This window comes from Bison bison, unplaced genomic scaffold (genome assembly GCF_000754665.1).
Source record: "Bison bison bison isolate TAMUID 2011002044 unplaced genomic scaffold, Bison_UMD1.0 scf7180017864381, whole genome shotgun sequence".
Lineage (NCBI taxonomy): Eukaryota > Metazoa > Chordata > Mammalia > Artiodactyla > Bovidae > Bison > Bison bison.
Genome location: NW_011494953.1, coordinates 2,692,385 through 2,703,608, shown reverse-complemented (window position 1 = coordinate 2,703,608; position 11,224 = coordinate 2,692,385). Strand labels below are relative to the sequence as shown.

The 11,224-nt window shown below is 56.5% G+C and overlaps 1 protein-coding gene across 1 annotated transcript; it reads right to left on the bottom strand.

The window, feature by feature from the left end:
- SEMA6C (sema domain, transmembrane domain (TM), and cytoplasmic domain, (semaphorin) 6C) lies at positions 1-11,218 on the bottom strand (the record flags this gene model as incomplete). The annotated part of the gene is made up of 20 exons (XM_010857552.1): positions 10,336-11,218; positions 9,635-9,684; positions 7,725-7,893; positions 5,996-6,110; positions 5,634-5,697; positions 5,421-5,477; positions 4,962-5,063; positions 4,647-4,737; positions 4,329-4,448; positions 4,061-4,149; positions 3,551-3,768; positions 3,150-3,281; positions 2,733-2,885; positions 2,329-2,502; positions 1,913-2,059; positions 1,562-1,639; positions 1,380-1,435; positions 1,166-1,210; positions 722-817; positions 1-287 (listed from the first exon to the last, which is right to left on the bottom strand). Coding segments are annotated over exons 3-20 (2,139 nt in total), but the record flags the coding sequence as incomplete, so codon positions are not given.
- Between the last annotated feature and the right edge of the window lie 6 nt (positions 11,219-11,224).

The window sequence follows — 11,224 nt, the reverse complement described above, 5'->3', positions numbered from 1 at the left end:
GGTGGTGTAGAGCTGCGGCGTCTGGGCCCCCTCTCCGTCCTTGGACGGCGGCGGCGGCTCTGGGCCCGCCCCATGCAGCCGGGCCAAGCTGCGGAGGGAGAGAGGACGTGGGATCCCTGCAGACTCGATATCCTTGCTCCGCCGTCGGTGCGCTCGGCGACAGGCGCAGGAGACCAGGAGGCCAGAGACCGAGGCGCCCAGAGCGAAGGCCGCAGCCACACAGGCCAGGAGGAGTGGGATGGGGACTGAGCGAGAGGATGAGGCTGGAGGGAGGTCCCGGCGCACGCCTGCCAACCGAGAGAGAAGAGAGATGGAGGCTCAGCGAAGGTAGGCCAGCGGGAAGGCGAGTTCCGAAGTGTCCCTCTCTCCCACTGCTGCTCTGCTTTCACTCCGACACAGCCTTGACCCTCTTCAGGAGTCTCCTCCCCTGACCCCTCAACACACAGCCCACCCAACCACCCTCACACACAAGCTAGAGCCTGGGCCTGGGGAGTTCCATCCCAGCTCAGGCCTCTGTAGCCATGCCAAGAGCAACTGCCAAACTCTGCCCGTGCTGAAGGAGGCGGGGCTGGGAGGGCCAGCTCTGGGGAGGGGAAGGGAGGGGGGGCTCCAAACAGGCATTATTAGTGAACACCAAACAATGATCAGTGAGGGGCTTAGAATTCTTCAAGAATTGGCAGCTCCACACTTCACTCCTGTCCCTCCCAACCAGCCCCCTTACCCTGAGTGTGAGCTCCAAGAGTGGAAGACTGGGGCCGGGGGTGGGCATCACTGGGGGGACTGGGGGTCTCAGGGGAAGGGCCAGGACTCAGAAGCACTGATGACAGAGACCAGGTCAGAGCCAATGAGACTCCTGTTCTCCACCTCTGATAACCCCAGCGGGTCCCCCACCCCTTTTGGAACCCAGAAGTCCAGAACTGCAGCCTTCATTTTCCTCTGGGAATGGGGAAGGGCTTACATGCAAGGCATTCTTTGATTTCTTTGTTCAAAAACTATTAGGCATCCTATAATGTGCCAAGCACTGAGCTATATGCTAGATACTTAGAATGTTAGCCCTTTCTGAGACTCTCTCAGAGTGTCCAGGGTGCTGATCTGCTGCTGCCATGGGGCATGGACTTGGGTGAGTATGGGCTGACCATGGTGAAGTTGGGACAACAGAACTCACCATAAGTGGAATCCCCTGTACCAGACTGACTCCCAGTAGCTCCATCTATGAAACAGGGAGAGAAAGGGTGAAGGTGGGGGGAGGCTTCATGAGGAACTGATGGGCATGACCGTGCCACAGAAGGAGAGAAGGACAAAAGCCCACACCTGGGATGGTGTCTATGGCCATTAGAGCCATGCTCAACAATGGATACAGCTGCCTTTGCCCTTTTTACCTTGGCAGTCATCATGCTCCATGGATTCCTGGTTACCAGTTGGATCCACATCAATCCTAGGAGGAAATGGAGGTGGCTCAGTGCAGGTATACCTCTTGTCCCCTCCCCCACCCTAGCCCTCAGCCTCCTCTCTTAGTAGTGGGGAGCTTTTTTCTCAGGAGATCCAGGAGCCCCTCACTTACCCACCAGGTACCCTGATATCCACGCAGCCTCTGGAGCTGTCCCATCCACAGTATGGGTCCTGAGAAGCCAGACAGCTCCTAGGGAAAACTGAGTCATATGAGGCTGGGACCCTCCACTCTAATCACAGTCCATTCCCCTGCCTCTTTCACTCTCACCCTGGCCTGCAGGAGGCTCCTAGCCTGATACTCCCATCCTATCCACACCAATCCCTAGTCCTGTCCCTGGTGACTGCCCACCGGCAGGATGCTTGTGGACATCCCACCACACACAACCACCCCCTGCATTTCCCTGCCACCCCCAATGCCTTTGTGCCTGCAGGCCCAGGGAGCCTGGCCTCAAGTCCCTCTTACCTCCGACAGGCCCCATGCCGGGCACACCGACTAAGAGGGAGGTAGATGATGCAGCCAGAAAAAGCCACAAAGAGCCTGTGACCTTCAGTGTCCAGCTCCAGCCCTATGACCCGCCGTGCTGTTTGGGCTGCCCGCTTCCCACTGCACCTAAGGTGAGGCCAGAGGGAGTCAGAGGTGGAGCAGGTGAGGCTCCTTTTTCCCTGGGTAAGGTAAAGAAAAGAAGGTGGGGAGGCATACAAGCAACTGAATACAACTCATGGGGCTACCCTGCCGTGCTACACAATGTCATCTCTCCAAGTCCCTCTCTTTTCCCCACAACTTCCAATATCGGAGTCCCCACCCCATCCCCATATCCCCATCTCCCACCTCACATTCCATCCCTGCTCTGCAGGGGGCCTGCTGGACAAAGGGCTCACCGGGAGGGGCTGTAGGCATCGATCTCTTCCAACAGAATGGGCTCAGAGCCCCCAGATTGCCCCGCTGGGGGCAGCACCTTCAGCACTGTCCCATCATTGGAGCCAAGGAACAGGACTGTGATGTTACTGTAGGGACCAGCCATGCCATCCACAGCCACCTGGGTCAGTAGGGCCCTGGAGGAATAGGCCTCGGGTCAGGACAGCCTGACCAGTGGAAGCTTGAGTGTTTCAAGGACCTGGATACCCCTTCTCTGCCCTTCCCCTAGCCCAGGGTTTCCTTCTTAGCTCTGTCCCTCCCACTTTCATAGGTTCTTCCTCCTACTAATATGATTTACCTTGTGGGGTCAGAAAAAGAGAGTGGGTGAGGGGCAGATGGCAGTGGTCAGGATTTTTCAGCCTGATACCTGCTGGTGAGGGTGAGCAGAGGCTGATGGGTGGCAGGTGGCACGGCAGGGTCCAGGAGTGGGTGAGCCTTGATGAAGGTCAGGACATCATCAGGGAGATCTCGGGAAGAGGGGAACAATGCAGCCACACCTACTCCTGCACAGGATCCGGGCCTGGAGGACACATAGGAAGAGGCAGCCTTGGGACAGGGAGCTGGTGGTTACAGAGCCTAGCTAAGCCCCAGCAGCCTGCCCTAGGGCCAGGAGGCCTCTTGTTCCATCTGCACACAGACATTCATACTACTGCTTCCCTTCCCTGCTGCCAACCCATGACAGCCCCCTCCCCAGGCCTTGGACACCTTGCCCTCTCCTCATAACTTATTTGGGGAGCAGACACTGCTTGCTTCTGCCTCCACCAAAGCCCCCCATCCTGGGTACCTGGGGGAGGGGACCCTGTCCTCAGACACAGGGGTCCAGGCCCCATCCAGACTCCTCTGCTCCTTGAACTTGCCCTCAAACCCACGCTCGATATCATCCAGGTAGAAGGCGCAGACCGCAGAGCCAGGAATGCTGAGGGAGCCAGAGAACGACGTGGGCTAGGTTTAGAAGGGACAGCAGAGCGCCTCCCAGGTAAGACTTGGCCACCCCACTTCAAGTACCATCTTAGGGGAGAGCCTGAGAGAGCGGGGCAGCCCCTGGGGGCCATGCAAAGAAAGTACAAGGAAAATGGAGCTTCCCCTCACCACCCTCATCAGTAGGCTCTGCAGGATGATCTTTGTTGCTGGGGGGCGCGGAGGGAAGGGGACAGACTGGGCTGCATTGACTAGTCTAGTACCAACCTATTGGTCTGGGTGGTGAAGACCCCAAAGAGAGCAGAGCGACCATACAAGTTCACAGGCCCTGTCAAGGCCTGTAAGACATCAAAATAGAAGGTCGAGTCTCCAGGGACAGAGCAGTTGAGCCGCAGCTTCAGGAAGGATGTCCAGTGGCGGTCCAAGGCCCTAGGTGAGCCACCCATGTCGCGCTTACACACACGGGCCACACGGGAGAACTGCACCTGCCGGGAGAGCCAGGGAGGATGGAGGTCAGCGAGAGCCCCGGCCAGCAGGGGGAGAGCGGTTTGGTGGGGTTAGAGTACCAAGAGACCAATGTCAGGGGCACAGCTAAGGGAGGATGTGGTGTGGTTGGTCAGTCCGGGTCAAGGTGAGGGACAGCAGGATGAGGGGACAGAGGCCTGAGGGCAGCTCCGCGGTGGGCTCAGAGCCCAGCCAGGAGCTCTTCCCCAAATGTCCAGCTCCTAGGAGCCAGCAGAAGCCTCTAGCTACCACCCCCACTGCCCACCTCCTTACCCTCCCCAGCCGGGCATCCTCCACAGAGACTTCTCGGAAGAAGAAGTAGACATGGTCTCCGTGCTCCAAAGCGTGGACAAAGTGTGGCTCTGAGTGGGAAGTGACAGGAACGGTATGGAAAAGTATCTGTACCTGTCCAGAATCTCCTGATCCCACACTGCCTTTCCCCTTAGCACACCTGCACACAATTACCACCACCTGCCTGCCACAGCCCTCCCCCTGCACCTCCTCCCCAAGAGCAGCCTCCCTCCCCCAGGCCCACCCTGACCTCGGAGCCACTTGGAGTCGTACTTGGCGGAGCGGAGCGGGGGCTGAGGCCCAAGGCTTCGGTAAACCACAGCATCACTGGCCTGGAAGTCTGCAGCTGTGGCTGAGTACAGGCTGCCCTCTGGAGGGGTGGGTAGGGTGGCATCAGGGGGGCTCAGGGATCTGTATCTTGGCTCTCCTTGGGCATCCCACACCCCTACCTTGGCCTGACCCTGGCCCCTACCTCACCCCTGATTCAGGAGCATGCAGGAAAGACCAAACTCGGAAAGGGGCTAACATGGCAGCCACATGCCTGCTTCTCACATGCCCAGGTGCACACCTGCAAACACGGCCACGTTGGACTGGGTGGCATCAAAGGGGCATCGAGCTTGCCCACTCAGCTCCTCACCCTCCTGCTGCAGCGAAGTTATCTGGAGGCAGAAGGAACAGGTTCTTGGAACCCTCAGGGTGTTGCAAGTCTGGCTCCATAGCCCACTTCCTCACGTCCCCTTGCCTCCTTGCCCCACCTCTTCTGGACCCTCCACCCAGGGCACTCCCATCCCCCACCCCCTGCTTGTCCATCCCCACCAAACTGATTGCCCAGCTTGAGTTCTCCTCCTCCTCCCATCCTGATGCCCCACCCTCGCCTTTGTACCCCATAGCTGCGGCACACGGGGCTGAATGAGTTCGTTCCACAGGCAAGGAGCGTCTGGGAGTCCCAGGGCACGAGAACCCGAATGTAGTTGTAGCACTCGTCCTAGAGAATCCAGAATTCTAGGTCAGCCACAGGGCTCCCTGGGACTGGGACAGGGGTCATGGAAGTAGGGTTATCCTCCTTGAGCCAGTTAGAGCAATAGGGGGTAAAGTTTCAAAGAAGCTATTTACTACTAGTCCTGGGGTCTTGGGCAAGTTCTTTGGCCTCTCAGAGCCTCGCTCTTCTTTTGTGTGAGATGTGTAAAGGAAGCTAAAAATCATCAATTCCCTTTCCTGTATATTTTCCTCTGTGACTTGAGATAAGAGAAGTAGCAGAGATTTGGGTAGGTGGAGGGTCAGTTGGACAGAGCCTGCAGGCTGGATCATCTCCTACCCTCAAGATTTTCATCCCACTCCTCACCGTCAGCTTGCCCCGCACGGCACAGTTCTCCACGTCTTGGCTCCTCCATGTTAGATACTGGAGGGAAAAGTAGAAGAGGGAAAATCGTGGCACAGCCTGGACCCACCGCACATTGTGGTTCCCTTTTGGAGTTTTCTTCCCACCCCCTGGATCGCCGTTAGACCTTTCCAGCCTCATCTCCATGCCTCAACCTCCTCCCACACAGCCCCTCACCTTGTTGGGCACGAGCCCCTCCCCTTCTTCTTGGGCTTGAAGATCAAAGGAGAAAACGTGATCCCTGAAGGGATAAGCAAGGAGGGATAAGAGCCAAGCCATGGCTCCCCACTTGAACTCCCGTGTCCCCACCTAGTCCGTGTTCAGATGCTCGGGACAAACAGTGTAGACCTCCTGCCCCATCTTCTCCCCCTGACTCCACACCCATAGGACCCAGCTATGTTCTGGGTCCTAACATGTCCAAACCCCAGGGCTTGTACACCTGCATGTGTCCTCTTCAAGATGTGGCAGTGGCCATGCAGGTCCCATGCCTGCCTGGAAACAGGCCTGGCAGCCCCACAATGGTGCCACAGCCAGTTTACCTGGCAGCCACTAACAAGGTCCGGTTCAGGGTCAGGAATCTCTGAAAGTCCAGCCCAAGTTCCGCAACCACAGCATCATCCTCCAGGCCCCGGAACCAGGATAATGGAGAGATACCTAGAAGGCACAGAGAGGTGGGTGCTGACGCCCTCAGACACAACACTCCCTCAACATCCTCCCCAGCCAGAGGAAACCCAGCCCTGGGCATGTTAATAAAGGTATTAAGAAGGCTAAATACAATATCAGCTAACTCTGAGCACTTCACCTCTGCCAAGCACTGTGTGAGCACTTGAGCGGCATTGTCTCATTTCAGACAGCAACCCTATGAAGTAGGTTGGTGCTATGTTACAGATGAGGAACCTGAGGCTTAAAGCCAATAAGAAATTTGCAGAGCTCATTTAGCTTGGGAGTGGCAGGGACCCCAATTCAGATCCAGGCCTGTCTGAGTTCAGAGCTGAGCCCAACCCAGTTCTTAGATCTGCCTTAGGGCTAGCGATTCCCTTTCTTTCCACATTGTATGCTGTCCCACATAGTCCATTTCCTCACCCCATCTCTCCCAGCCCTCTTTTTGCACCCTCCCCTCAAGGCTCTTCACAGACCACCTCAATCCTCCAAGCTTTCTGCCTCCTCTAACCAACTCCAGCATCCACCTGGCCTGATCATGGAAACCACAGTCATCAGTGTTCAGAGGGAGCCCAGAGTTCAGAGAGAGATGATTTAACATTTGTACCGTGATTAGAACACTGTCTGACACATGGAAGTGTTTGCTACTCTTATCTATCCCCCAACAGTTACTCTCAGTAACCTAACTGCCATTCCTTCAACCTTAAAATTACTCTAAATTCTACATATATAACAGGAAGCTGCAAATAGATCTATCTGCAAGGTCTGTCACGGTGGGACGGTGGCCCTTCCCTCTCCAACTGGCCCCAACTGGCTGGTGTGAAGCCTGCCAGTGTGACCCCAGGTAAGGACTGGATAAGTCTGCTCCCTCCCCCTAGCCTTCTCACTCAGCCTTTCCTCCTCTCTCCTGACTGGGCCTGGGACATTCAGTAAGTCCCACCATGACGGACCTAGATGTGGTGGTGATAAAGTGGTGGAGAGGGAGGTAAGAGGTGTTGGGAACCACTGAATTAGTCCCAAGCCTTCATTTTGTAGCTAATAATAATAGCAAACACATATACATCATTTACTTTGTGCCAGACAGTGTTCTTAGCACTTTACCTGTATTACCTCATTTAATCCCTAAATAACTCCATGAGGTAAAATACTATTTTTTGGCCATGCCTCATGGCCCATGGGATCTTGGTTCCCAAAGCAGGAATTGAACCTGTGGTCACTGTGGTGAAAGCACGGACCACCAGGGAATTCCTGCTAGAATACAATTATTATCTTCATTTTGCTGATGAGGAGACTGAGGCAAAGAAGGTTAAATAACTCCTTATAAAGTGAGCAGCAGGAATTTGAACCTGCCACGGTTTGGTCTGACCAAGAGTCCATGTTCTTTATCACTGAACAATGCTGTCTGGAAGTGAAGAAAGTTGGCCCACAGATGAGAAGTGACTGGCCTCTGTGCCACTCCACCTATCTGCTCCCCTTTCCTGTCAACTCTTAGCTTCCTTGAGACCGAGAGCCCTCCTGCAGCTTGCCACCCACACAAAAGGTCTCGGTGTCTCATTGCCAAGACTGAGTGCTGAGCTCACATAGAGGGCCAGGGTGCCAAGCACTCACCGTGCAGGTCAGAGGTCAGCAGAGGGAGAGGGTCCTGGGGAAATGCAGCCTGCGTGTGTGGAATTGAGAGCAAGAGTAGTAGCAGCAAGGGCATGAAGTGGGGGGCACGGGGCATTCTGTGTGGGGCAGCTCAGGCCCCAGGGGCTGCCCCCTCACCCATATGCTGGCCCTGAAAGAGAAGACAGAAGTGGGCGAAGGGGCCAAACGTCCTCCACCTTTGAAGCAGGAGGGCTCCTTCCCAGGTCTATCCCCAGAAGACCCTGCGGAGAAGGGTAAAGAATCCTATCTCTGGCACTGCCTCAGTGCCAGCCGGCTGTCACTGTCACTCAAGGCCCTTCCCTCTCCAACTGGCCCCAACTGGCTGGTGTGAAGCCTGCCAGTGTGACCCCAGGTAAGGACAGGATACGCCCGCTCCCTCCCCCCAGGCTTCTCACTCAGCCTTTCCTCCTCTCTCCTGACTGGGCCTGGGACATTCGGTAGGTGACACCTCCTGGCCCCCTCTTGCTAACCTCGTCTCAGCTATAATTAGACACTGAAGCCTTAAAATTATAAATAGTGATTCCTTGGCACTGGGGGGGAGGAAGAGGATATCATGTCTGCCTCCCCTCCCTCACAGACCCCCATGGCACCCTGGGAGCAACTTAGGCACCGCGCCTTGGTAGAGGCAGCTGTGAGGCAGCCATCATCCTGTTTAGGGCTCAGGAAGAACAGAGTTGGGGAGGCAGCCCAGGGGTCTTTGCCCTGGTCTAAGCTCCTGCTTCTAGGGCCCTTTCCATTGTTAGGGGGAAGCTGCGTAGGGAGGGGAGTGAGGGAGGGGGGCTGTCTTAGCCAAAAATGAATCTGCATCAAAGCCAGATCAGAGGCTAAATTTAGCTCTGGCTGCAGCTGTCTGCCCGACCACTGTGCCCCCTCCCAGCCTCCCTAGCCCCCTGTTCCCTCCCCAACTCCTAAGAAACCTTGCATGTGCTCAATTTGTAAAAGAGCAGACCCACCCCCTGTGAGGAGCCAGTCATAGAAGGGGCTATATTGGTGAGGAGATATGACTGAATATGTCCCTCTCTCCCTTCCTTCCCTCTTTGGGCTGCCATGGAATGAAAATGTAAATAATTCAATGACAGGCAGGCGATTGTAGCCCAAAGTCCAGGAAAAGAAAGATATGGTGGAAGGGACTGTAAGACAGCCCTCCTTCCCACCCATCAGCCTCCATCGGCCTTCCCCAGCCAAGCTGACCCTGGCTAGAACCCACAGTGGGAGGTGGACACCAGCTTCCTGCCTTCCCTTGATATTGAAGTGAGGGGCTGAGTAAGCCCAGGAAATCAGGTCAGCAAGGGTGAGACTCCCTCCTTTCCATGAACAGACAGTTATCCTACACTAATCCTCAGTTGCCTGTCCTGCCATGTTCCCTGAAGAAGAGACCCTGGGCTTCCAGGCCTCCCCCATTCCATCTCCCCCACAACTCCACTCTTGGAGCCAGGACCCAAGTGTACCCCACCCCCAATCTAGCGTCATTGATGGGGAGGCTGACGTCAGATGGGATCCCAAGAGAGCTGGAGGAGGGGAAGGGATAGGAGCACCTAATGATGACCCCCTCCCCAGGGGCAGAGCAGTCAGGTAGCTAACGACCCTCTGGTGCTGAAAGGCCAAGCCTCCCTCTGCCACCATCCCCTCCCCGCCCCCCACCCCACAATGGTTCCGGATGGTGCTGCTCCTAGGGGAAGAGAAAGGGACACAGCTTGTCTCCTATCCTCCCCCTCCTGCCCCCCCCCCCAAGTTGCCCTGGGCAACTGGTATCTTCACCCAGGAAACAACTTCAGTCTCAGGCAAGTGGGGAGAATGATCTGACCCTCTTCTGTTCCCAGGCCATGCCTACTTCCATCCCCTGCCCTCAGGGGCTATTGCCCTTTCCTTACCTGGGGTGGTGACTCCTGTGGGGGTTTGAGGGGGGTAGGAGACCTCTGACCTGATGGAAGAAGGGACAGAAGGAGGGAAGAGACTGAATTATACCTCATTACCACATCCCTTAAAAGTAAATGTGAACATCAAGAGAAGTCTAATGAGGCTAGGGTAGGGGAGATGCTGCCCTGGAACTGGGGTACACATTGACATTGAGCTTGATTACAAAGGTCCTGGCCATTCATGCCTAGAGCTGTGAGGACAAGGGCAGGTGCTGGGGCTGGACCCTACCCAGAAAATCCTGGAACTTCAGGGCCAGTCTTGGGAAAAGGGGTGATTGGGAGAGTTTGGAGGGCATGCTGACCACTCCCATATGAAAACCTTCAGAACCCCGCAGCCGTCTTAGCAAAAGCACCCTAGCTGGGGACAATAGAGGCTAATTTGCATATCATTTGCATGTTTTTCATCCCTAAGCAATATGCTCTAATACCAAGCCCCTTCCTTCCCTCAGAGCAGGCCCTGCCTCCCTCCCACCCAATCTCTCTCCACTCTACCCCCCACTTTAGACTGGATTAGTCCAGCCTCTGAAAACACTTGGTTGGCCATTGCATTGGCCCCCCAGACTTTATGCTGTCTTTAAGAGGTCTTCCCACAGATGATTTTAGTGAGCAGCATCTGAGTTGCCCCCATGCAACGCCTGGCTTGGGGAAAGGCTTACCGTGCCAGGACCAGTCCCAGCTGCTTCACACTCCCCATTTGGAGCAAATGGGGGAGGCCTGGCCAGCTCTTTCTCCCCCTCCTAGGTTCTCCCCTTGCTGGGAAGAGGAAACAGCCCTTCTCTCTCCTCCTGGCCCTGCAGCCACCTCTGAGGAGTGGCCAGGGTCATAGCCAGAATCTAGCAGGGGGCTGGGGAAGGCAGGGAGAAGAGACCCGGCTGGGGACAATAGCAGGAAGCCTTCGGGCTGGTCGCCTGCCCCAGTCCACGTTCCTCTAAGGATGGGGTGGGGGTGGGGGGCGCACCAAGGAGCCTCAGGGAACAGGCGCCTTCCCTTCTCCAAGACAGTTCCCCTCACCCTTAGCTATCAGCCCCCGGTTTGGTCCCTACCTTCCCTCCCACCCAGCCCCGAACGAGGATAATCCAGGTGTCTAGAGGCTCGCCTGAGGTGGGCCTGGGGCCAGGGGCTCGACGTGTCTCCCCCTCACTGGATCTGGGGCTCGGAGAGGGGCGGGTAGCAGAGTCTGGGCCGGGACCGGGTCCCAGAGCCACGTTAGCGGGAGGAGGGGCTGGAGGGGCCTGCAGGCGCAGATCGAACAGGGATGGGAGCGGGGGTTGGGAACGGAGGCGGGTCTCCGAGGCCAGGGAAACAGGGCCAGAGGCTTGGAACCGAGGAGGGCGGGCCTGCGGCCAGCGCAGAGCGGGGTCCGCGGGCTGGAGATGCAATCGTCAGCCGGGCTCTCCGCTTTGGGAGACCAAGGTCTAACAAAGCCCCTGGGCAAGTGGGGTGAAGGAAGGTTATGGGCTCTAGGACTAATGTTCCTCGGGGCCCATTCCCGACTCTATGATCAAGTCAACCCCGCTGGGAGGTGCTCAGACTCCCGCTTGCACA